This window comes from Sander vitreus, chromosome 4, assembly GCF_031162955.1.
Source record: "Sander vitreus isolate 19-12246 chromosome 4, sanVit1, whole genome shotgun sequence".
NCBI lineage: Eukaryota > Metazoa > Chordata > Actinopteri > Perciformes > Percidae > Sander > Sander vitreus.
The window spans coordinates 23642803-23667257 of NC_135858.1; the positions used below are offsets into that span (position 1 = coordinate 23642803).

General features: G+C 41.0%; 2 protein-coding genes across 5 annotated transcripts in view; one reads left to right on the forward strand and one right to left on the reverse strand.

The window, feature by feature from the left end:
- The window catches only part of anks1ab (ankyrin repeat and sterile alpha motif domain containing 1Ab), a 47220-nt gene extending 37789 nt beyond the window's left edge, over positions 1–9431 (forward strand). For 2 of the 4 annotated variants that reach the window (XM_078249079.1, XM_078249081.1), the window contains exons 13-14: positions 4607–5190; positions 6650–7487. In XM_078249079.1, the coding sequence (XP_078105205.1) occupies positions 4607–4726 (120 nt within the window). In that variant the 3' untranslated portion in view covers positions 4727–5190; positions 6650–7487. Of the gene's footprint in view, positions 1–3625; positions 3725–4606; positions 5191–6649; positions 7488–8512 lie in introns of those variants that run through there. The other 2 variants (XM_078249082.1, XM_078249080.1) reach the window with 2 other exon arrangements.
- Positions 9432–10885: 1454 nt separating this feature from the next.
- Positions 10886–21738, reverse strand: LOC144517175 (T-complex protein 11-like protein 2). Its single transcript, XM_078249083.1, has 10 exons — positions 21597–21738; positions 20292–20382; positions 20036–20165; positions 19820–19940; positions 18259–18479; positions 17534–17670; positions 16735–16916; positions 14091–14272; positions 13464–13636; positions 10886–12924 (listed from the first exon to the last, which is right to left on the reverse strand). Exons 2-10 carry the CDS (start codon positions 20368–20370, stop codon positions 12662–12664), a joined length of 1488 nt encoding a protein of 495 aa, XP_078105209.1. The 5' UTR covers positions 20371–20382; positions 21597–21738; the 3' UTR covers positions 10886–12661.
- Between the last annotated feature and the right edge of the window lie 2717 nt (positions 21739–24455).

The following is a 24455-nucleotide window of genomic DNA, read 5'->3' on the forward strand; positions in this document are numbered from 1 at the left end:
TAAACCACAGCAATTTCTTGGGGGTGCTATGGGATTCCAGGGGTAGCTACAGCACTCCCAAGCCCCTCCCTTGCGCCGCCTATGCCCTTAATCACTGTTGCTTCTCAAGCTTTCCATTCTGGCACAGCACACATGCAGCGTACAGTGATAACGGTGACAGAATTACCACTTTGAATTCTTTGTAATATTTGAAACAATGGGTTCTCAATTTCTGACAGAAGTAGACGAGAGAAGAGTATATATCTAGATATCTAGCTGTCGACAGACGATTTTCACAGCATAAAGACAGCTGTAGCTAGCTTGCTAATTAAGCTAATGTTAGCTTTGTGAGTTTGTTGAAAATGCTGGCTCTGGCTGGCTTTCTCATTTTTTCAGCTAACCCGTTTTAAAAGAAATATAATGTAAATGGGTCTTAAACATGCACTTGATGGCTACATATATGATATTACGCTGAAAGACTGAGATTAAAGCTCCATGTCAGCGTCCTCACCAGTTGATAATCCGTGTAGAAAACATACAAATAAAGAAACAGCATTGTTTTACAGTGTAAAGCTAGTTCGTCAGGGTATTATAAGTATGATAAGGAATACTGTAAGGTGACCAGACGTCCCTGGTTTTCGGGGAGTGTCCCCGGTTTGGTTGACTGACAGACCCGAAATTGGAATGAAAGAAAGAAAATATTGACCAAACGTATAGTCGCGCACCCTACATGCGCAGGCTCAAGACAGCCAGAGCAAGCGCTGCTCAGAGCTCAGAGATGTTCTAGAATGCCCATATTTTACAATGCTAAAATGACTGAGAATGCAATTTCGTGGACTTTTTTATGTTTAAAAAAAGGATTTATACTCTTTAACAGAAAGTTCGACCTCCTTAGAAATCCTTTCCATAATGTTGTCAGACACTTAGAATATTAATCTGAGCCTGTCAGTGACAAAACGAGCACTTTTATGAACGTAAATACAAGCTGGACAAGTGTCCTATTAACTTACATTGTAGCTTGTTTCGCCGTTGCCGACTGCAGCGATCTCGTTTAATACTGGACCAATGTCAAAGGAAAATATTTCCTCAATAGTTTTAATTGTATCTGATACTCAATAAGCTGTTACAGAAACAAGCCCAGCGTGAAGCAATGAAGCAAAAGCTGTCAGATAAATGCAGTGCAGTAAACATTACAACATTTCCCTCTGAGGTGTAGTGGATGTAGCAGCAGGGGCGATTCTAGGATCAGACCTTTAGGGGGGCTCAGCCCCTAATGAGAATGTGACACGGATATAGTGCATGCAAGTGTTAATCAAAAAAACATGAAATTACCAATTTCTTCACAACTGCACTCCTGCTCTCCCTCTGACAGATAGAGACTCAGCCAAAGGCGTGAGTCTGGCACAACCACCTCAACCAGAATCTAAGCTTTCCAATGATATTAGCGCCAGTTGCTGTGACAAATGGTTTGCGAGAAAATTAACATTGAACTTACATGAAATGTTATCTTATTTGCATTCTGTATTTCTCTGCAAACCCATTACTCTCTGTGAAATATTTCACAAACTCTTCACTCAACACATGCAACGGTACAACAAGCGGTTCCCGGGTAATCCGGTTTTGAAATTGCAACAAATTTCTACATGGTCTCCAACTTTGGGCCAAAATTATAATGTATTCTCATGTATTTATGTCAGCATAGACATTTTTGTAAATTGCTTAGCCAGTGTATCCCACCATAATGGTTATTATATTGCCACATTCCAGACTATCCCACTTACAAATATGAATATATATATATATTTCTACTGGTATGCTTCCTGGTGACATTAATGCAAAAATATGAAGAAAAAACTATTCCACCTGTGTGTGCATGGTTACAATTCTGAAGTGCAAAATAGTCCAGGCTACAGCACAAATATTTCCATCCATAGATAAGAATAAACAAGTCTAACCTCTGGATTTCTTTTCAATGTATGTCATTTAAATGTTAAAATAGACAACATTTTCTTACAGGGGAGCATGCCCATGGACCCCCCCCCCTAGGGGGCCTTGTGCCCCAGTGCAGCTCTAGGTCTAGTGACGCCCCTGGGGCAGTGTCCCCATTTTAAGTTTTACAAAGATAAAAACATTAACTTTTTTGGAGGTATTTACGCTTCTGAGCTGAAAATGTCCCCGGATTTTGTCTCAGAAATCTGGTCACCTTAGATTGGACTGTTGTTGACATAACCCTGTTTGGCTGCTTAGCTTACATACTTGTACGTATTTTCAAACAATGCTTTCACTTTTAAAGTTACAATAGAAAAGGCTGTTACGATGAGGACTAAACAAAGTGTTTGACAAAAGTGATGCCCGTAAATCTCAGGCTGGAGTTGCTGGAGCGTACTCCAATACGGAGAATGACAGGGATAAGTTAACACTCATAAGCTACACTCTGATACAACACAGATTTGTGTTTCCTAGAATAACGAAGGCATGACCCACCCTACTCTGCCTCTGATTGGCTAGTACTTACGTGTACCTTCGTTGGTTAGATTGGTTAGGTTTAGGCATGAGGAGTGAGATGGGTCAGGTCAGAGACATTTTAGAACCATGGATGTATTATATTAACTGGATACTGGATACCAATATGGCGCCTATTTAGTTCGATGGAGTTGCTCGCATGGCGCATACGCCACAAAAGTTTCTAAGCTTCCGGGTTTACTTCCGTTATTTGTGGTTTCCGCTACATAAGTTTCCGCTCGGCCCATAGACCTTACATTGTGGTGACGTCACAGGTTTTTAAACCGTTTTTCTTGGCTAAAGGGAAGTTTGTCAAACATAAAAAGTCCATGGATTAAAAATTCTGAATATAAAGAGTCAAAATTGACCTCGTTTGCAGTTGGAGGTGCCTTGGCAGCAGTTTTACAGGCGTCTCTTTTACAATGAAGGCCTATGGGGAAAATGCTTTTTGGGCCACAGGGGGATTTTTCGTTGCTGTACCGCGAGGGGCCACTGGACAAAATTGGCTGCAAGACTGAGTGCACTTCCTAAGGGTCTTTTAAGAGCCCATAGTCTGGAAAAAAAAAAAGAAAAAAAAGATGAACGTCAAGTCTCCACTTCCTCACACTGTACAAAACAGAAGTCAAAATATCCTGGATACAGGCGCTGCCATCTTGTAATTTTGGAGCCAGAGTCTGCGCAGTATAGTGATCAGGCGGTCGAGCTGCTCTATCAAAGTCCCGCCCATGCACCCACCCGACCAATCGCATGACATTTAAAACTTATCAGGAAAATAAACATTTAAACAAACATCAGCGTGATAAGAACTACTTTAAATGATTATGAGATTATGACCAATTCTTTCGCCTCATACATCACAAAAGTAAATATTGGACCCATTTTTCAAAAGCCACATATCTCCCAAATATTCTGACCCCAAAATAGCATTTTTCAGACAGACAAATCAGGAGAAAATTAACTTTGTTTGAAACCTGTTTCTGTCTCAGTGTATAATTTGCCTTCTTTATCGCTAAATAGATGATGAACTGCTCCTACTGGATTTCTTCTTTGTCCATTCGGTGCATTCAAATGCTCTGTCTTTCTATACTCTCGTTTTTTTTTAACATGTCTTTGTTCTTGTCTTCTTGGTCCTCCTGCCTCCCAGGGTGCCCCTCCGCTCGAATGCCGCTGCTGTCACTGTCACACGTGTACTTCCCACCGTCCTTCCTTCCTCCCGTTGCACTCTGTTAGCCCTGGAGTCCAGGTCCTTCTCTTTCCTTTCCTCTATTCAACCTGTAATCACCACAACCCTGCTTTACACACCAATCCCTCCCTTCTTCTTTTTTTGTTGTTGTTGGGTGCTGCAGTGCACTTTGTCTCCTTGTTTTGTGGTTCTTAATATCTCAACCATAAACGTTCTCCTCATCCCTTTACTTTACCATCTCTCATCTTCATCTTACATTTTTAGAGTTTAAGATGCCATTAGCTCAAGTTCTGTGGTAAAACACATTCAGGGAAGAGAGGGTTTCTTGGTGTGAGGTACCTTCTCTATATAAGCTTCTATTATGGCTGTTGGCTTAATTGTGTCAGTGAGGGTTTGTAAAGTAGATAGTTGAAGTTGTCTCTGCTGGATGGTTTTAAGCTCCCTTTCTCATTTTTTGTATATCTATTTTTTAAAGACATGTTGAACTGAAGATGCCCTCCACATGCAGGGAATTTAATTTTTTTAAATGCCTTTCTTGATTTTTTTTTAACCATTTCAAATTCCTATCTCTCTCTAAGTAAATCCATATTAATCAGCATGTGTGTTTTAATATATGACAGAAGCACTGCTGTTTATATGAGCCACTGGTGTAGAGCACATGTAGCTTTTGAACTACTAATCAGTATATTTTTTAACTCCCAGAGGGTCGTAGCTTTGGTTTACTGCTGCTGCGTACAGAGGCTGAGTGTATTCCCTGTCAGACATCATCCATGTTGTGGATTGAGCCCTGAGTGCTTGTGATTATAACATGATCACTGGACTGTACCTCTAATCCACATGCACGTGTGTGAGCTGAGGACTTGTCAGTGTGGCGCAATAGCCTCCACTGCCGCCCGTCTCACGCCCTCCTCTCGTCCCTCCTCCCTCCCTCCCCCCCGGCAGATCGACCCCCTGGAGATGGACACAGACATGCAGTCCCTGGGCAGCACCACCTGGCTCTTGGACCAGCGGGATTCCCACAGGCGCCCTGTCAGCACCAAGTATGAGACCACCATATTCTGAGGCCGGATCCCCACAGCCGCCCCTCTGCACCCCCTCGTACTTTCCTCTCCCCCCCCTGCATCCAGTTCTTTATTTACCTCTCTCACACACACACTCATATACACACACACACACACACACACACACACACACACAAAGCCCCGTGCCTTCTCACTGTGATGGTATAGCATCCCTCAGGGCTGCCTACTCCTGCACCTTCCTTTGCCCTGCCCAGCGACCCACACCAACCTCTTTACCCGCCATGACAAACACTCCTGCGGATGTCCCGTGCCTCCCCAACACCCCTGGCAGCCTCCCTCGTCTGTTGCTGCAGCCAGTGGCGGAGCCCTGGAACGGATGATCCTGGACTGATCTCATTTTACGGTGGCCCTGCTCTCTCAACCAAACTGCCTCTTCTTCCTCCTCATCCTCCTCCTCCACCTGACAACTTGCATCTGCCTTCAAATCCCCGATAGCTCCTAGAGGTTGCATCTTAATTTCTTCTTTCCATTCTTTAAATTGATTCTCTGCAGGCAAAACAAGCATGTTAATTTATTTTTTTTTTACTCCACATTGGCTTAGTTTAATTTCAAGAAAGTTGAAGTCTATCATATAAAGTAAACTACAAACTTGTGTGTACTAGCTACCAAAAGGGCCTGTGTGTTAAAATGTTAAAGGAAAAGTTCAACATTTTGGGAAAGGCACTTATTTGTTATCTTGCCAAGAGTATGATGAGAATATCGATACTACAGTAACATCTGTAGAGTAAATATGGAGCTATACAGCCAGCAACCGGCTAATCTATTTAGCATAAAGACTGGAAACGGAGAAACAGCTAGCCTGGCTCTGTCCAAAGGTAAAAACAATCCACCTACCAGCACCTCTTAAGCTAACACATTAATTAATTGTTAATCTTTGTTTAATTCATAAAAAAAAGTGTAGACAAGAAATCTACGTTTTTACTGGGGTTATGTGCAGGAGTAAGCCAAGCTAGCTGTTTCCCGCAGTGTTCAGTCTTTGTGCATTGACATATATTATATATATATATATTAGAAGCACTTTTCCGGTGATGGCTGAGCGTTACTGCGCAGCCTCCAACTGACAGAGACGACGTAAATGTGCCGTGAGCAACGTGTCTGAAAGTTGTAAGTCTTCTGGTAGCTGTGCCAAGAGAAATCTCAATCATTCCGAATCTTGCAGAGACGGAGAGCGTAGGTATATGAAAGGAGATAACATAGGCACAGGCTAATTATTGCTAACTAAAATGCTAGTTAACATTAGTAATTAAACTTAAACAGCTAATGTGAGACGAAACTGCCTGCGCGCTTCTCCTGTACTGTACGGTAATTTCAATACTGTGCGAAAGTAAGTCGCGTGGTTATGACACAATCGTTAGCCTATTTTTACAAAAACGTCTGCTACGGAGCCATAACGTGAGGTACAAGGTAATGGAGCCTTTTATACATTGTCGTGTTTCTTTAGAAATAAACAATGGACAAATAGAGTCTTTAAACGCTTCAGATGTAAAGCTATTCGCTGTCAAAGTGGCGCCAAAATGAATGGCAGTCATTGGAATGCTAACGGCAGGTGATGGCTTGGTAGCATCAAAATGGCACCATAGGAGGTTAGGGTTGTGAGGAGACGCTTACCCCCTTGTCTTTGTGCTAACCCAAGTTAGCCAGCTGCTGGTGGTAGCTTCCTATTTACAGTACAGACCTGTGACTGCTGTCCATATAGTCGAACTCTTTACAAGAAAGCTAAAAATGGGTTTTCCCTGAAACGTTGAACTTTTTCCTTTTATGTGCCCTTCTGATATTGCACAGATCAAAGACTTTGATTCCACGATCTAGATTTAGATTACATCACTTTTCATTTTTAAGTTAATGAATTATTTAATTGTTTTGCCTTAAGCCAGTTATAATTTGTTTCTTTCTCCATCTTTAGCCTGTCCTGTCTTACCAGGCATCTACCACTGTGAGGCACTGAGGAGGCTGCTTTGCTAGCATGGGATGCAAGACGGGCAATTAAATCAATGAAAGACAAAACAGCAACATGCAGCAAACAACCATTTTTCTACGCATTTGTACAATACTCATAACACGATAGATTGGTCGTGAATCTATCACTGATGTCTGAACTCAAACGGACCAAGAACTGAAACCTCGTACACACAACACACAGGAGGACAACTTTCCTTCACCTTACCGAGGACAACAGCCTTACGTCATTTCGGTTATCTATAATCAACTAAAGCCCCCACCTTTCCCCGAGCTCCCTGAATTCCACCACCACCACCACCCAACAACTGCACGCCTCCCCACTGCTTCTAAAAGACTAAAAAAAGACAATCCATTTGATTTCCTGGTGTGTTCAGTTGACTGTGACTGGCTGGGATGAGGTTGTTCTTATGATGGTACAGAGAGTCTTTGCCCTTTGTACTTCCCTTTCTGCAGTCTCACAGCATATATGGTAGCACAGAGAGACTGCAAATCACAGCATCTTCTTGTCAATTAAAAGAATATATATAATAACACTGTGTTAAAACGTGGCACTATCCCTTTTAATACCTTCTTTTCTTTTCTTACAGTGCAAATAGACAGGGCATTTTGTGATACTTTTTGATATATGGGGGCTTGATCGAAAATACTTGATTAAAAGAGTGATTCAAGAAGGGATCATAAAGGATCCCAACATTAATACAACCAGAGGCAAAACTAACCAAAACAAAGAATACCACCCAAAAACATTACACAAGCATATTGAGTGTGCATTGGACCCACTTTTTCAAACAAAAACATCCTCAACGAGATTTCATTTAACTTGTATATTAATGAGTTTGGAGCACATTTCCCAACATAGCATCTTATTATCATTATTACATGGGTAGGTATCTATGCTGTTTCACACCAATTTAGAATTAGGTACAGTCCATGCAAAGTATGTCTCTTGAAAATAAACAGCAGTGAAAAGATTTAATTCCACTTACATTGAAAAAGAGCCAAATCTTAAAGTGTTGCTCTGATGACACGTTAATGCGAAAGGATTTGTTATGCTGAGAACATGACAGTTTATTTATTATTTTTTTAAAAGAAGAATTTCCCTCCTGCACTGTGATTCAAAAATGCTTGTCGTGGAGTCGACACATATCCGTGGGTCCTCCCCTGTGTGCGCTACCTGCTGTGCGTGCTGTATGCTTTGTTTGTGTCTGCCCTCATGGGAGTTTGGACTGTTGCTGTTACATCACTGTCCACTGTCCTTGTTTCTGTGTGCTGCAGGAGAAGTGAGGTATAGAGCTCCTCTCCAGAAGACAGTGTGCCTGGAGATTGTTACGCTGTAACTGGTTCGCGTGCGGTACAGTGGCTGTGTCATTGCCACTCTGTTATGACTGTCAACTGTTAGCTTCCACTGACGATGCATGTTGGCAGTGTTTTTTTGTGTTCTTGTACCCTTTGATGCACTTGGCCTGAGCAGTCTCTGTATGTACTGTAGCAGTGTCTCGTCTCTTCTCACTCATCTGCCATTTGCTTTTCATGTTCCCTTTCTCTCTTCGTTACACACCAAATACAGCGATTCATCCTCATCCCTCCACGTTTCCATTGTCGTCATTCCTGCCAACAATTTGTCACGTATGTTCATCCATTTTGTGTGTCACCAAGACAACCTGCTCTAGTATGGATGCATAATATATATATAAAAAAAAATGGCATTACACTTTAATGAGCAGCAGCTATTTAAAGCAAGTTTTGGTGGCATGATTTGGCTGTGCATGTACCAGTCTTTTTTAACATTGGTGTTTTCCTTGTGTAGCTCACCCCAGCGTTCAAGTTTCCGGATACCAAGCTGTGAGTTGAAGGGGAGCAGCCGATGTGAGTGTGAGTGTGTGTGTTGAGTTAGTGGGCAGAGCAGTTTTCCACTGCAGAGGTAGAGAGAGAAAATAAGAGTAAGCCTTATGCAACGTGCAGGGCCAACCAGCTACTCGGACATTTAGATCTCACTCTGTATATCCCCTACTCCTCCACTGCCCCTGATATGAATCCCAACACACAGACCAAAGGTAACCTGTGGTCCCACATCACTGGCTAAACAGGACCTGTGTATCACTCCTGTCTTGAGAGAGAGGTCAGTCAGAAAGGGTCAAGTATATTTCCTGGCCTCCATGTGACTTTCTGATCTTGTCATGTAGGTACTGTAATGTTTAGAGCACTGTAGACCATTAATGATAGACCATTAATGAGCATTTCTATTGATTCAGGTCTATTGGAGATAGTAACTGTGGGAGTTATTAAGGGTCAACAAAAATGTAACAAAGTGTAGAAAAAAAATAAAATAAAAAGAAAAACTGTACCAGCATACAATGCTTTGCCCATGTTTGTGGACAGAGTATGGTTTGTCAATGAAAATGTGATACTGTTTCAAATTTCAAAGCAATATTAAATTAATGAAAAATTAAATAATACAATGACAAAAGAATCCCTCTCAAGTCTGTTGTCGGCATTGCTTTTGTTTTATGGTTAATAAGTAAAAGACAAAAAAATTTAAAAATGAAAGTGACAAATATGACATGGTAGTTACTGTACACATATACTATCAGTGTTTCCCCTGCTGTAGAGATTAGTGGGTGGCACAACTTCTAATCTCAACCAATGATTAGCCCCAGCTTATGCGTACCGTGTGTTATATTACATTCAAGTCACAGAGCTACACAGCTGATTTTTGAAAGTGCCTGGTGTTCTTTGAAAAACACAGATCCTACTTGCTCGGTTTGCATCATTCATATAAGAGAAATACTTGGTTTGTTGCATGATTTAAAAAAAAAAAATGGTAGCAGGAAATGACATCCTTGATTTGTACTTTAGAATAGGGTATTATATCATATTGTTACATTTGTTCATAATGTTACTTTCCATTATATTATATTTGTATTTACAGTAGTGCGTTGGTATTTTCTTGTGCCGTACCATATGTGCAAGGAGATGTATTTCTGGATACCCTGGATTAGTAAATCACATTGTAGTTTGAGAAACTGGTTAGAAATCTTTTCAGCAGACTAATTCTTATTTTATTCATATGGTTAAAGGAGTCTTTGAGTATTCTGGAAATATCTCCAAAACAACGTTAAGTGTGACCTTGTGGGTTTTTAAAAGATTGCCAGGATTTTTTTTTACCTTTCAGAAAATGCTTACCTCTATGACTCACGTTTTGTCATCCGCTCTGCTTGGAGCTGGTACAGCATTCAAGGCATCCATTGGTGCATTTATTTTTGTATGATATGAAAATATGCTAGCTGACTTGAAACTCGCTTGAGTAATAAAAAAAAATAAATCACAAATTACAGGTTTTCAAGAGAGTAATCTGTAGAGTTCTGTTTAAGCTTTCAGTTCCTTTGCTTTTGCAGACTGATCTCATGAAGTGGCGTATGTATGACACGGCCATTATTGGCGTGTTATCAAGACGCATACTTGCTTTTTAGCGTGTTTATCAACGCTGTTTGGCCTCCATTGACTTACATTACCTTGCGATTGCTTGTGAATTTACGCCGTAGCGAGTAGTATGAAAGGGCGAAAATCCGCGTAGGGAGGTTGGTCAGGGTGGAGGATGGGTCAAACAGGACTTTCATCCAGGAGACCGAGGATCGTGTCCCGCGTGTCACGTTTCCTAAACTCAACCGTCGCTTTCTTCTCTTACTAAATCCAACCCCGTTATTATTTTCCTAAACCCAATCCGTTCGCCGTGATGCTAATTCCTCGAGCCGTCTTTCCTGCTCCGTCTCTATGTCGCTCTTACACTGTTGCCCCTGGCAACCGATAGCGTAGGATCCCAAAATGGTGGGCGGGCTCAGACACCTCCCAAATTGTTACGTGACAGCAAGCTACCATGACCTATGTCCTCATTGTCAATAGGGCGTAGACATACACGCGGATAGCTCAAAATGCGTACCGATAACACGCCACTTGGCTTTAGGAAAGTGACGTGTATGTTTACGCAAAGTCATGATGTCATGTTGGCTTTTGTGTTTAGTTTAGCCCGTTATAGGTGTATCTAGTAATCGTTTTTCCAGAATATTGTTTAAAAGCCATCGAGGTAAACGGTGATTACTTTTTCATTATTCATTATGATACCTGTATTTTAAAGTGTTTGACTTGGCGTGGTTGAGTTCATTGAGGTTGCTGAAACAAAATAGAAAATTGATACTTGATATTTATTGACAAATAAGTGCCTGTTTAGTACACCACCTCCCACTAAGACCAGCAGCTGCAGGGGAAACATTAAGTATAGTTTTGGTTTATTATCAAAGGTGCAAAAAAAAATAAAAAAAATAATTGTTAATTCAGAAAAAGGTGCACACTGTCTGTGCAACATAGAGCTGGGCGATAAATGGATTTTATCGATTGACTCAAATGTGTACTTAACGTCGATTTGTTTAAATAAAAATCGATTTTCTCCTTAACATCCACCGACGCTTCCCTCTGGGCTCCCGTAGTTCCGAACGGGCTCAGCCCCCCCCCCCCCCCGGGTTTGCCATAGAGATACACAAACAACATGGCAGCGACAGGGGCTAACATTAGTTATTTTCTTAACTTGTCGTTTCATTACTTACTTAACTGTAATCTCCGCCGAAATGACCGGCGCGGTGCTCTGTACCCGGCTGACAGTCACCTATTCTCGGATAACTGAACCACCAACTACAGCTGACCTGAAGGAGCACCAGAGGTGGTGTTGAGGAACTCCGTTGAGGCTCAACACATATAGCTACTAAATGCCGCTGATACGACCGAGCTGTGACGGAGGTCTGTAGCGGCTTAAACAAATAGCAATCGCCGCTCTGTAGCACGGAGCTCCTCTTCGACGTTTTTTGTTGTTGTTTTTTTTTTACAGCTAGTTACCACAAAGGAGCTTGCTACAGGTATGCTACATTCATGAGACCATGGGATGTTAATGTACATTACTCAGCAACAGGTGGAAATAGGGGCAAGGTTGCGCGACTAAAGTCAAAAATGATTTGAACTTTTAGCGAGGAACGAGAAATGTGTGAAAACAGCTTTATCTCACGCATCTGTTTTGTTGCTGTTGACTATATAGCATCATTCTATAATGTTGTCATTCTTTCAAAACAATGGTAGGGAAAACACTCAAACCAATTTATATTTCCACAAAATTGGCATGAATAATCATAATGGTATACATGCCGTGTGTGTGTGCGTGTGTGTATGAGTCAAAACAAAATAAAGTTAAAACTTGTTTTGAACAATTTCTTTGTCATCTGCAGATTGATTTGATTTGAAGTGTGTGTGTGTGTGTGTGTGTGTGTGTTAAATGAATCGATTTAAATCTTAAATCGGATTTTTTTTATTTTTTTTATCTGGGATTTTTTCTTTTAGGCCATGTCGCCCAGCCCTAGTGCTACATAAACATATGTCAACATAATAATAATAATAAGAGAAACCAGCTACATATTAAAACTTAAGTATTATTTACAAACTATCTAGCATAATCTTTGGTACTTGTTACATGTTTTTTCCTGAGGGTGTTTACCATGAGATGAAGTAAACTGAAAACCAAAAATAAATAGTTTTTTTCAGGCTTTTGAGCTTCTCGAAACATTTCAGAACCTCAATCAATCTCTTGTTATGACTCTTTTCATTAACACACTACAAACTGTTTGTTGTTCTTGTCCGGGTGAAAACTACTACTCATTTTGTTTTACACAGTCTATTAGTTTTCCTAATGTTTGTGCACTCAGATGTGTGGTTAAGATGCACCAATGCAGTAATAATTAAGTACCTGCCTCATGCTTTGCGTTAGATGTGTTTGTTTAAACACCTGAAAAAATATAATAATAGTAATATAATTTTTTTTCTGCAGACTATAAATGTCTTTCCCTTAAAACATTCCCCGCTCCCAGTATTTACACTCTGTAGCGACACATTCAATCGCAAATGGCATGTTATGTTAAAGTCACCGGAGGTTGTCTGGCTCGCCCTCAGCCTGGCGCGAGTCCTCCCTGTTCTCGGCCTCTCCTGGTGGAAACAGCAGTTTCCTGAGGATGGGTGCGTAGAAGGGACCAAAGACCGTCCGGTTGAAGTGGATGATTTGCCCAAAGGCGTTCCCCAGCTCAGCTAGCTCAGCGCTCACCAGCCTGAGGGGAGTGGGCAGCTCTGGACTCCTTTTAGCAGGGCCGCCCTGCAGCGTTGCCTGGAGGAAGCCCTGTACCCTTTCTCCTGTTTGATCCAGAGAGGGGTGAGGGGATGGAGGGAGAGACAGGGAGAGAGAAAGAGAGAAGCAAAGAAGTCGGCTCTCTGCAGCAGCACACATCCAAGTTTGAAAACATCCACGTGGACATGTGATTACCCAAACTAAATGACATTACAGCGCATGTTCTCTCCTACAGATTAAAGTATACTACCATACACCGCATTATCCTGTGACTATTTTGATGATCAATTAATTATTTGAGCAATTAATCCTCTGGTTCCAGCTCCTCAAATGTGAAGATTTGCTTTCCTGTCGAGTGAAAATGGTGCATCCCCAAACTGCCATCTTTTTACGGACTAAACTACGCTGAAATCTCTTTGTCAAAATAGAATTCACATAGCTTTGAAGGGGTTGTTTTTATCAGCCTACATTTTCTAAACCACACCTTAAATTAAGTTAAAACATAACAACCACCTATATCCAAAAAATACTGGAAAACTTAAATCCCCCATCCCCATTTGTGCTTCAATTAATCTTTGAATCAGGCCTCTTTTGCTCAGCTGACCTATGAGTGTGCGGACAGGATTGTTATGCTTCCACAGCTCAGATATTTGTCCTTTCAGCAGATCCTGGCTCTCCTGAGGCAGCGTTGCTCCTTCGTGGCCGCTCACAGCTTGGGTCACCAGCTGCAGCACTGTCTCCCCGAGCCCCAGCAGCGCCCCCTTCAGGTCAGCTTCCCTGCAGCACCAGAAACCCGCATTAGACAGATTACCAGCAGGGCTCATTAGATGTGTACTAGGTCACAGGCCTATGAATGCATCCATTTATAAGGAGTGTTGAGCAAAGAGACCAGGGACTCATGGCAGTCGATAAATAAGGGTCTTTAATAACACCTAGGTCTCTCAGGTTTAGATTAAATAAAATTACATTTTAATAAAGGTGATTAAGGGAGATGTAGCCTGTGCTAACGTTTTATTGCAGCCTGGAGTGTGAGCCGGCCTTGAATATCACAGGCCGCTGTTCTACATTTATCCACTAATCATGACGGGGCTTCTCTCGAACAGAAAGAATGAGGTTAGCTGGATCCGTTCTGACAAGCTAGTTGTCTCCTGTCACCTCGATTGGTTTCCTTCTCATACAATACCTGTTCCCCATGACAGGCAGTACATGCATCGCCAAATCCTCCTCTTACCTGGTGTGACTGCCCTCCAGCAGGACAGTGACGGACTGCCTGAGTTTACCTACAAAGCCCTGCAGGGAGAAAACAGCGCCGCCACACTGAGCATTGGTCAGGAGCAGCACCGATGCCTCCAGGACCAGCATCTGGAGCCGCTGGCCCAGAGCGTCCAGGCGGGCTCGGTCCATCAGCACAGTCTGTGTGTGGAGGTCAGGGTCACGTGTCAAAACGGTTAATCACAGGGAATTTGCAGCTTAAAGGGGTGGTTCAGAATTTTGGACATAGGACCTCATTTCCAAGTTAGCCAGTGTGTTATTTATCAGTGGAGACCGTTTTCAACACTTTTCATCCAGTCCTTCCAGTTGCAGAGTTCGCTGGTGCTAGGCTAGCGCAAGTCAACAGTGTCTGCTAGCCTGCCACTAAAAACAGTCTTACCCACTCCACAGTACACCCGAGGCAAATAAATTATAACGCCAGACTATCGATGTAAATGTCTGTGTTGATAGAATAATGTTAGAAATAAAACTACCCTTGCATCTCAATGATCGCATTACATTTTGAGGGACTAGTTTCTCAGCAGCGGCGGAATTTTACTTTGCTCCGGGTAGTAGTAGTGCGCCGAAAAGTAACCGGAGAAGTCTCCAGTCGAGACACCTAGTAGTAGCCTAGTACATTGGTATTGAAGCATTGAATTGGAAACTAAGGACTAGGCAACATGGTGATTTAGTGTGCATTTAGAAATTGTAAAAATAAATTAAACAGATAGGCACCACAAAGTTTCCACAAATGTCCATTGCGAGATCCAGAAAGGAACCAACTGTGGCTTCTTGCTGCTGGCTTGGAAATCAAGGCACCGGCCAAGACTCTACTCAAGTAGTAGTTAGTAAGTTAGTTAGTGATCATTTTAGACCAGACGACTTTGAAAAACCCTGCAATCTAAAAGACCACAAGTCACTGACAACGAATGCGGTTCCATCCGTCTTTCCAGATGCACCAACAGCTACTGATGAACAGGTAATAACTTTTGGTAGGCTACTCTAGCTAATAAAGCTAGCCCCTTTCATAAAGTTAGCCTAGCTGCTACTGATAGATTGAGACTGGCAACGTTAGTGGAGATAACATTACAGTTCAATGCATTATGGAGAGTGACAACGTTGGCTAACGGTATAGCTGCACTCTTGGTAGATACCCGGCTGGGCTAACCGCTAGCCTAGGTAATATCACTCCGCCGCTGCTGTAGCCTATGCTACCAACTATTGGGAACAAAGTATAACTATTGCAATGTGATGCAAGGGTAGTTTTATTTCTAACATTATTTTATCAACAGACATTTACATCGATAGTCTGGCGTTATAATTTATTTGCCTCGGGTGTACTGTGGAGTGGGTAAGACTGTTTTAGTGGCAGGCTAGCAGACACTGTTGACTTGCGCTAGCCTAGCACCAGCGAACTCTGCAACTGGAAGGACCGGATGAAAAGTGTTGAAAACGGTCTCCACTGATAAATAACACACTGGCTAACTTGGAAATGAGGTCCTATGTCCAAAATTCTGAACCACCCCTTTAAATCAGCCTTTCCGAAGAAAACCCACAGCTACATCTAGATGACAACATTCTGGGTTTTGGATACACAACGTTGCACTGGATATTGTGATAATATAGTGATATACACAACCAGGGGTACCTGGACCCGAGGGGCCACTTTTGCATTTGCCAGGAGGTTAGAGGAAAGAGTGTAGAGTATTTCTTATTGGAATAAAATAGAAATTACACTTTGATTAAAGAAACATATTAAATATTATAATATGAAAACTAGTTATGAAATGAGCAGAGAGGTTTAACTAGTTTGCTAAAAGTAATGGCTGCACAGTTCACATTGTTAAAAGTAATGGAAAAATGGTTCCAATAGTTAGCTAAAAGTAATGGATAAACAGCTCACATATGTGGTAGTTATACAAATGCAAACTTGACAAACCCACCTAAACATTTGCAGTTTATTTGAAGGAAAGTGTTACTGTAGGCTAACAATTTCAAATTTTATATAAGTAATAGTGTTAAAGCTGCAGTGGGGTAGAATGCAAAAAATTAGTGTAGTGTAATTAGAGTAAAAAAAGTAGAGTGAGATTTCCTTCTCTCCCTGCAGCTCTACCCTCTCTGTCGCATGGGCAAAAAACAGCGCAGAGCAGCCAATAGGAAAGCTCTCTCTCTCTCTATGAATGAAACCTTAAATTGACCTAAAGTCGCCCCTCACAGGCTAGATTTAGTAAAAAGCCTCCAAACAGAGCCCAGAGGAGTTGCAGTGAAGTCTAGTTTTCTCTCAGACCACTTGAATTACAATGTGCTGAAAGAATATTATGGAATTTTTGCCCAATGACGCCAAAAATAAAGTGCCTATCACAGCTTTAAAAATCAGTTCAGATGAAGACATTTGAAATGAGTGATGTTGATGAAGGAGTAGATGAGTTCATCTGACAGGGCTGTGTCATTAAATCAGACTGGAAAGGTGCCGCATGAGCTCTAATGTCTTGTCACATGCTTTCACATCAGCAGGGTGACGAGGTGTGTGTGGGGAGAATGAACATTTCCTTATAATCAATAAAATATCACTCGAATGAAAGCCAAAGTGTAGTGTGATGTAATTGTTGCGGGCTGCAGCTGACCTCTGGATATTTCTGGCCGTGGCCGTCCCAGTGTAGCAGACTCATGTAGGCCCGGTTAAGGACAGCGGTGGCGCTGACAGGACCTCGGCTGTCAGGACTGGGAGACTCAGACCGAGCTGTGGCGGCCTCTGCCTCTTCTGACGCTGCTGCCTGAAGCCAAGCGGTGGTATCGTCCAGAGAAGCTGAAGAAAAACAGTCAAATATACATGACATAGACATCAGTTGCACATGATTAAGATCTACTGCAACGACACTGAATTAGAAGAGTGTTTTGAGTGATACAGACTCGGATGTAGTTATGTTTTCTTCAAAAGAATGTAGTGTGGGTTTTAAGTGTATGTTTGGGAGTATGTGGAATAAAACCAGTTATATTATGTTTACAGCACAGTTGCACCAAGATGAGGAAAAACTGACACCTTCTGCTATAAAAACTAGTATAGTGTTAGTATGCAGAGAAAATACATAGAATACTGTCCTATCCTACCACATTAATTAATTTGCTAACAAAATGTATTTTGGGGAACACTCTTTTAGAAAAACTCAGATTAGCCAGCTGTACTTAGACAGAATAGCTGAGCCAGAAAAGCCAGAGGTCACTGATTAGCAGTCCAGCTCTGCACTCAATCTACGGGAAGCTGAAAAATGGCAGGATGGTGCTATAGAGAGACAAGGGTCAAAATCAGTTTAATTGAAAAGGGAAATATCCAAGGACCATACATTTCACAGTCATAAAGTCACCTTCATCATCTATCACTCACACTGCAGCAGTCAGGCTAGAGATTCAAACACCCTTCCTCACCCGGCTGCTTGTCCAGGATCTGCTGGAACTTGGCCCTCTCGTACTGCACGGCCTGCTGCATCAGATGAGGCCTCAGGCTCTGGATGGTGAAGTTAACCATGTCGGTCTTCATCAGGCCCAAAACATGGAAGATCTCCCTAAGGGAAGGGCAGGGGAATTAGTTTTGGGTGAAACAGCTTTTGGGATGAAAAATTACAGATGGAAGCAAGCACACTTTATTTATGTAGCACTTCTCCAAGAAGAAGAAAAAACCAAGACGACGATATATACAAATCAATAACTAAAAAGAAACGTTTTTAGTTTTTGCAAACTGATTTAGTAAATCTATTTATTAGATTAATTATCTTTCAGAGAAACTGATGGTTACCTTGTCATAGGGCTGCATCAAAGTAACAGGCACACTAACACAATTATACATGTATATAACCTGCTGCACTCTAGTGGCTCCAAATAAGAGTAGAAGGAATGTGCACAATATGTCAGTGAACTTTATACAGACCACCTTTAATAAACTTAAAATCTATTATAATATTAAGCAAATGAAGAGGATTTACTGTACTTTAGATCTGATGTAATAATGTGGTTTAGCTGGGATATGTATAGTAATACAGTTGGCTACAGACCCTGGACATGTCTAAAAATGGGTCAAATAAACTGGGTTTATTTATTCATACCATAGTAGACACAAGCTTTGTCTGTAACGGTGGTGTTAACCTGTCCCTCACCTCAGGAGCTCCACAGGGTCCCTGAGGTCCCTCAATGCCCTGACCGCTGGGTCACGCACGGGTGCACATAAAGATGCCATGGTGCTGATGATGTATCCCGCCAGTCTGTGGAGATCCAGAGCTCCATGATTGACCTCCTGCTGGATCAGCTCCATGTCCAGCACCTCGTCCAGCTGAGACCTCAGTCTGACGTGAGCGGGTAGCAGCAGGGACTGAAGGATCTAAAAGGAAAATATGAGGCGGCCTTTAGTGTAGTATACATACAGAAAATGTCAGTTTACCCGATTAACTGAAAATATAATCCCTCGTAGAACTCGACTGATGAATCAACAGGTTGATATTACTGGCCGTTTTAGCCTAAAACAGGTATTTTGGTGTTGGTGTGTACATGTTGGCAGATAAGTGACAAAAAAAAATCCAGTACAGAAATGCCAAAGATGTGTTAGGTCATTTAGAAACAGTGTCGCTATTAGATGAGAGCTCTGAAAAGCATATTTTTCATCTGCAAAATGTCCCGCTCAGTACATATTGTTGCTTGATTACAATTCTTTAAAGTACTTTCATCGATAGATTAAAGGAATACTGTAGTTTGACATTTTTGGGAAAAGACACTTATTCCCTTTCTTGCCAAGAGTTAGATGAGACGGCTGATACCACTGGAGTCTTGCGGTCACAATGGGATGGCCACGCCAAGACCCGCCCTTCAATAGCATTCACACACTACTATTGGCCAGGCGTCCATGCTTACACAAGGTAACGTAACCCGATTTGTACAGGTCCTCTCCCCTGACCAATCGGCTATCCTAACCTTAACCACTCGAGGTCAATGCCTAACCCCAACCAATCGAGCTGCTGTTGAAGGGCGGGTCTTAGGGTGGCCATAGTAGGAAAAAAACATTTTGCGGCCAGGCAACCAGTCAAGACTCAAGGAAGTGACTGTGCCTGGCCAAGAAATAGCTCGGCTTATAACCCCGCATAAAATCACAACACTTTTTTTTAACGGATTAAACACACAATATACAATGAGCTAATAATTTTGTCAGCTTTGGACAGAGCCAGGCTAGCTGTTTCACCCGTATGCTAAACTAAGCTAACCGACTGCTAGCGGTAGCATCATATTTACCGCACAGATATGATGAGAGTGGCATAAATCTTCTCATCTAACTCTGACATTTTGGGGAATACGCTCATTCCCTTTCTGGCAAACTATTACCTTAATAATGCGAATTGAACATACCATAACACTTTCTTTGTAATGTAGATATTTTGTTCTTTTATGCTGTATATCACTATTAATAATAGATTCATCTGTCATAAAAATGTTTCATCTCTAGATTGTATTTCTAATTACATTTTTATGTTATATTGATTTCCCTGTGAATAGCAGATAGCTCTAATAAGCCTGCAAGGTTGGCCATTTCACATTTATGTGTCATCTGTCCATACTGTAAACACTCTGGTTTTGATCTTCGAAGCATATGAGAAAGACTGGGCTCAGAGGTCTCACTAGACCATACTCCTCTGCCACTAATGCCTTTGATCTGATGCCATACACACTTACAGTCTTGACTTCCTGCAGCAGAATGACAGCATGACTGTAGTTTGGAGGATCGTTGTTCAGCTGCTCTTGAAGACTGTCCCAAAACGCCCGGTGAACTATCTCCGTCACGCTGCCTTCCAGGCTACAAAAAGAAAAAACGGTTAAAATAAAAATGAAAAAAAAACAACAACAAAAAACTAAACTCTCAATAAAATTTTGAATCTTGTTTTTTCTTGCCTGTCTGTAGGAGGACTCCTTGGTTTGAAGCAGAAGTCTTTGTTCAGCACTATCTCATGCGCAAGGTTCAGGTTGGAAACACAATTTTCCAGCTCCATCAGACTGGATAATGAGACGGTGGGTGGGCTCCCTGACACCACAAACAGGACACACACACACCCTCAGATAATTAAAACTGCCACGGTGGTAATAATTCAATTACTAATGGTCCCTGAACGTGCCTGAAAACAATAACTGCCATAATAAAGCTTCATACCTGTGGGAGAGTCAAGTTTTTCCAGACAGGGGAGGTCAGAGGGGGAATCATCAGCGGCCTCGTCTCTTTGATTTGGCATTTCAGCAACAGCCTAGACATTTAAATTACTCGGTGACTAATAAACTCAATAGAGCTTGGTGAAACTGGCCACAATGTGTCAAATTATTTGAAGATGAATAGATTACTCCACTGACAGAATATTAATCTATAACATCTACATTAATATATCTCAACAAACATTGCTATCATGGCAGTTTAAACGTGAGTTTAAACTGCAGTGGGAAAAAAAGTGGTGGAAGAAGTACTCAGATCTTGACTTTTACTGAAGTAAAAGTAACAATACCACAGTGTAGGAATACTCTGTGAAAAGTAAAAGTAACGCATTTAAAATTGTAGAGCTCTACAGCGCAGCTATCAAATTAATCACCAACTATTCTTGTAATCAATTTAAGTCATTTTTATATTTAAAAAATTGTCAATCTGATTCCAGTTTTTTAAATGTGAATATGTTTCTAGTTTCGTCACTCCTACTATCACATCAAACTGAATAACTTTGTCTTGTGGACAGAACAAAACATATGAGGGCGTCAACTTGGGCTTTGGGAAAAACTGATGGACTTCCATTTTTGGACATTTTATAGACCAAACAATTAATCGAGGAAATAATCGACAGATTAATTGACTATGATTATAATCGTTAGTTCTAGCTCTATAAAAATTGTACATCAACATGTAAATGGTAAAAGTATACTCATTATGCTGAATGGCTCAAATCCGAAGAATGTACATTGTATCATTGCATAGTAGCTAATTATTGATGCATTCATGTGTAAATGTAAAGGTGGGGCTAATTGTAAATAGGTTACAACAGCAAACGTTACCATGCTGGTGCTGTAGCTAGCTTGTGAATTTCCCCCAAAGGATCAATGTCTTATCTATGAATAATACATCAGAATCTATTATATGTTATTATAGTATTAAACTGAATATGTAAAAATTGTAATAACTGCGGTTATCAAATAAATGTAAAGTTAGTAAGAAGTACAGTATTTGCCTCCTACGTGTATCTATCGTTAGTGGAGCAGAAGTTGTTAAAAATACTTAAAGTAAAGTAAAAGTACCTCAAGATCGTACTAACTTCACAGTGAGTTACTTAGGTTAATTACATGTAACGTTAGTTAATGATACTTTCCACCATTGAAAAAAACAAAGCTCATGGTCATAACGTTTCCATTACATAAAATAGCTTAAACCTCGTTAATTAAAAATAAAAACAAGTTTAAAATTAAGATACTTTTTTTTTACCTGCTGTTGGTATTTCGGTGAATTTATTAAGACTTAAAAAGATGAAAATGTAAATGTACTGACTGAAACGTTACACAAACTTGCTCGCTAACATTAACTACGACACAGCAACAATGGATGGATGTATTATTTTGACACAACGTCAACGTAAAAACCTTTTTGGTCAAGTTTGAACCTGGGCTAATCCATTCTAAATCAGGATATAGGGGGGAGTTTAGTCATGGCAGCTATTGTTATCGGTTTGGCACTTGAGCTAAACCTGTATGTGCGATTGTATCGTGATACAAAATGATGGTATAAATGTATTAAATGGTTGACTTGTATTTATTACTATACTGAATACAGAAAAAGACGACGGCCTCATTTGGTTTAGTCCGATCTCAAATCATAACAGTGGGTGTGTCAGTATTGTATTAACCAACAGATACAAACACCGCAGATCACGAGAGAAAGAAAGCTCATCGTACCTATCCCGTGTTTGTACTTCCATTGTAGTTCAGTGGAAACAAAATGGAAAGCGGTCGGTGTGTTTGTATAAATGGGTCATTGTATAATGAGACAATAATGTGTGAACAACTGGAAATGTCGCGTTTCCTTTAAAACAGGAACTTCGAGAAGGCATCGTGCACTATTTCCGTGATAGGGAACGATTTCGAATACAGCTAGAGACATGCAGAGGATGGAAAGTCATAGATATACAGGTGCTGGTCATAGAATTAGAATATCATGAAAAAGTTGATTTAGGTCAGTAATTCCATTCAAAAAGTGAAATTTGTATATTATATTCATTCATCACACAGTGATATATTTCAAATGTTCATTTCTTTTAATTGTGGTGATTATAACTGACAACTAATGAAAATCCCAAATATAATATCTCCGACAATTAGAATATTACTTAAGCAATACAAAAAAGGATTTTTAGAAATGTTGGCCAACTGAAAAGTATGAACATGAAAAGTATGAGCATGTACAGCACTCAATACTTAGTTGGGGCTCCTCTTGCCTGAATTACTGCAGCAATGCTGCGTGTCATGGAGTCGATTAGTCTGTGGCACTGAGCCCAGGTTGCTCTGATAGTGGGCTTCAGCTCTTCTACATCGTTGGTCTAGCGCATTGCATCTTCCTCTTCACAATACCCCATAGATTTTCTATAGGGTTAAGGTCAGGTGAGTTTGCTGGCCAATTAAGAACAGGGATACCATGGTCCTTAAACCAGGTACTGGTAGCTTTGGCACTGTGTGCAGGTGCCAAGTCTGAAATGAAATCTGCATCTCCATAAAGTTGGTCAGCAGCAGGAAGCATGAAGTGCTCTAAAACTTCCTGGTAGACGGCTGCGTTGACCCTGGACCTCAGAAAACACAGTGGACCAACACCAGCAGATGACATGGCACCCCAAACCATCACTGACTGTGGAAACTTCACACTGGACTTCAAGCAACGTGGATTCTGTGCCTCTCCTCTCTTCCTCCAGACTCTGGGACCTTGATTTCCAAAGGAGATGCAAAATTTACTTTCATCAGAGAACATAACTTTGGACCACTCGGCAGCAGTCCAGTCCTTTTTGTCTTTAGCCCAGGCGAGACGCTTCTGACGCCGTGTCTTGTTCAAGAGTGGCTTGACACAAGGAATGCGACAGCACTGACTCCAGCTGCAGTCCACTCTTTGTGAATCTCCCCCACATTTTTGAATGGGTTTTGTTTCACAATCCTCTCCAGGGTGCGGTTATTGCTTGTAGACTTTTTTTCTACCACCTCTTTTCCTTCCCTTCGCCTCTCTATTAACGTGCTTGGACACAGAGCTCTGTGAACAGCCAGCCTCTTTAGCAATGACCTTTTGTGTCTTTGTCTCTTGGTGTCAATGGTCGTCTTTTGGACAGCTGTCAAGTCAGCAGTCTTCCCCATGATTGTGTAGCCTACAGAACTAGACTGAGAGACCATTTAAAGGCCTTTGCAGCTGTTTTTAGTTCATTAGCTGATTAGAGTGTGGCACCAGGTGTCTTCAATATTGAACCTTATAGTTATAAGATACTGAATTTGGGGTTTTCATTAGTTGTCAGTTATAATCATCAAAATTAAAAGAAATAAACACTTGAAATATATCAGTATGTGTGGAATGAATGTATACATTATACAAGTTTCACTTTTTGAATGGAATTACTGAAATAAATCAACTTTTTCATGATATTCTAATTATATGACCAGCACCTGTATATGATGGAAAGTCATCACAAACAATACTATTGTAGATGCCAGAGCCGGCTTTAAAGAAACGATTTGGGCCCGAGCACCAACAACATCGGTCGTCGAAAGCCCTATAGGATTATTATTATGCACAGTAATTGCATTTTTGAGGGGCTAAGCTGCGTGAAAACGCGTAAACATTTGATCAAGCAGAACCGGTAAAAGTTTTTATATTTTATTGGTCTCGTGCACGGGTATAATAAATGGTTCGATAGCGCCCCCTACAAAATTTCAAAGATGTATGGAATTTTGTAGGCATATGTCCAGATTTACAAAAAAAAAATAAAAAAAGACTCTTGGAGCCATACCCTAAATGCAAAAGAAAGTTAGCCATTTTAAATTTACTGGGCATTTTTGGACGTTTTTGACAATTTGCAGACGTTGTACTTTAGTTTACTCCTAGAGTAACCCGACTGACTTAATAATTGTTCAGTACAAAACTAATTACTAAAGACGTTGGCAAAGCTACATTGCTTTTGAGCTTTTGTTGATTGGTGGTGGGCTTGACGAGGGGTCGAATATTCATGTTACGCTACGAAACAGGAAGTTGTTTGTAACTAGACCTATTTGCTGCTTTTGCTCTCTTTTACATAAACGGATTATCTTTGGGTTTTGG

Coding starts and splice junctions, on each gene's coding strand:
- LOC144517175 (XM_078249083.1), bottom strand. CDS start 20,370: ATGCCAAATCAAAGAGACGAGGCCGCTGATGATTCCCCCTCTGACCTC. Junction 18,480..19,819: donor TGCTGCAGGAAGTCAAGACT/GTAAGTGTGTAT, acceptor TTTTCCTTTTAG/ATCCTTCAGTCCCTGCTGCT. Junction 13,637..14,090: donor CTGGAGGGCAGTCACACCAG/GTAAGAGGAGGA, acceptor CTGGTGCTGCAG/GGAAGCTGACCTGAAGGGGG.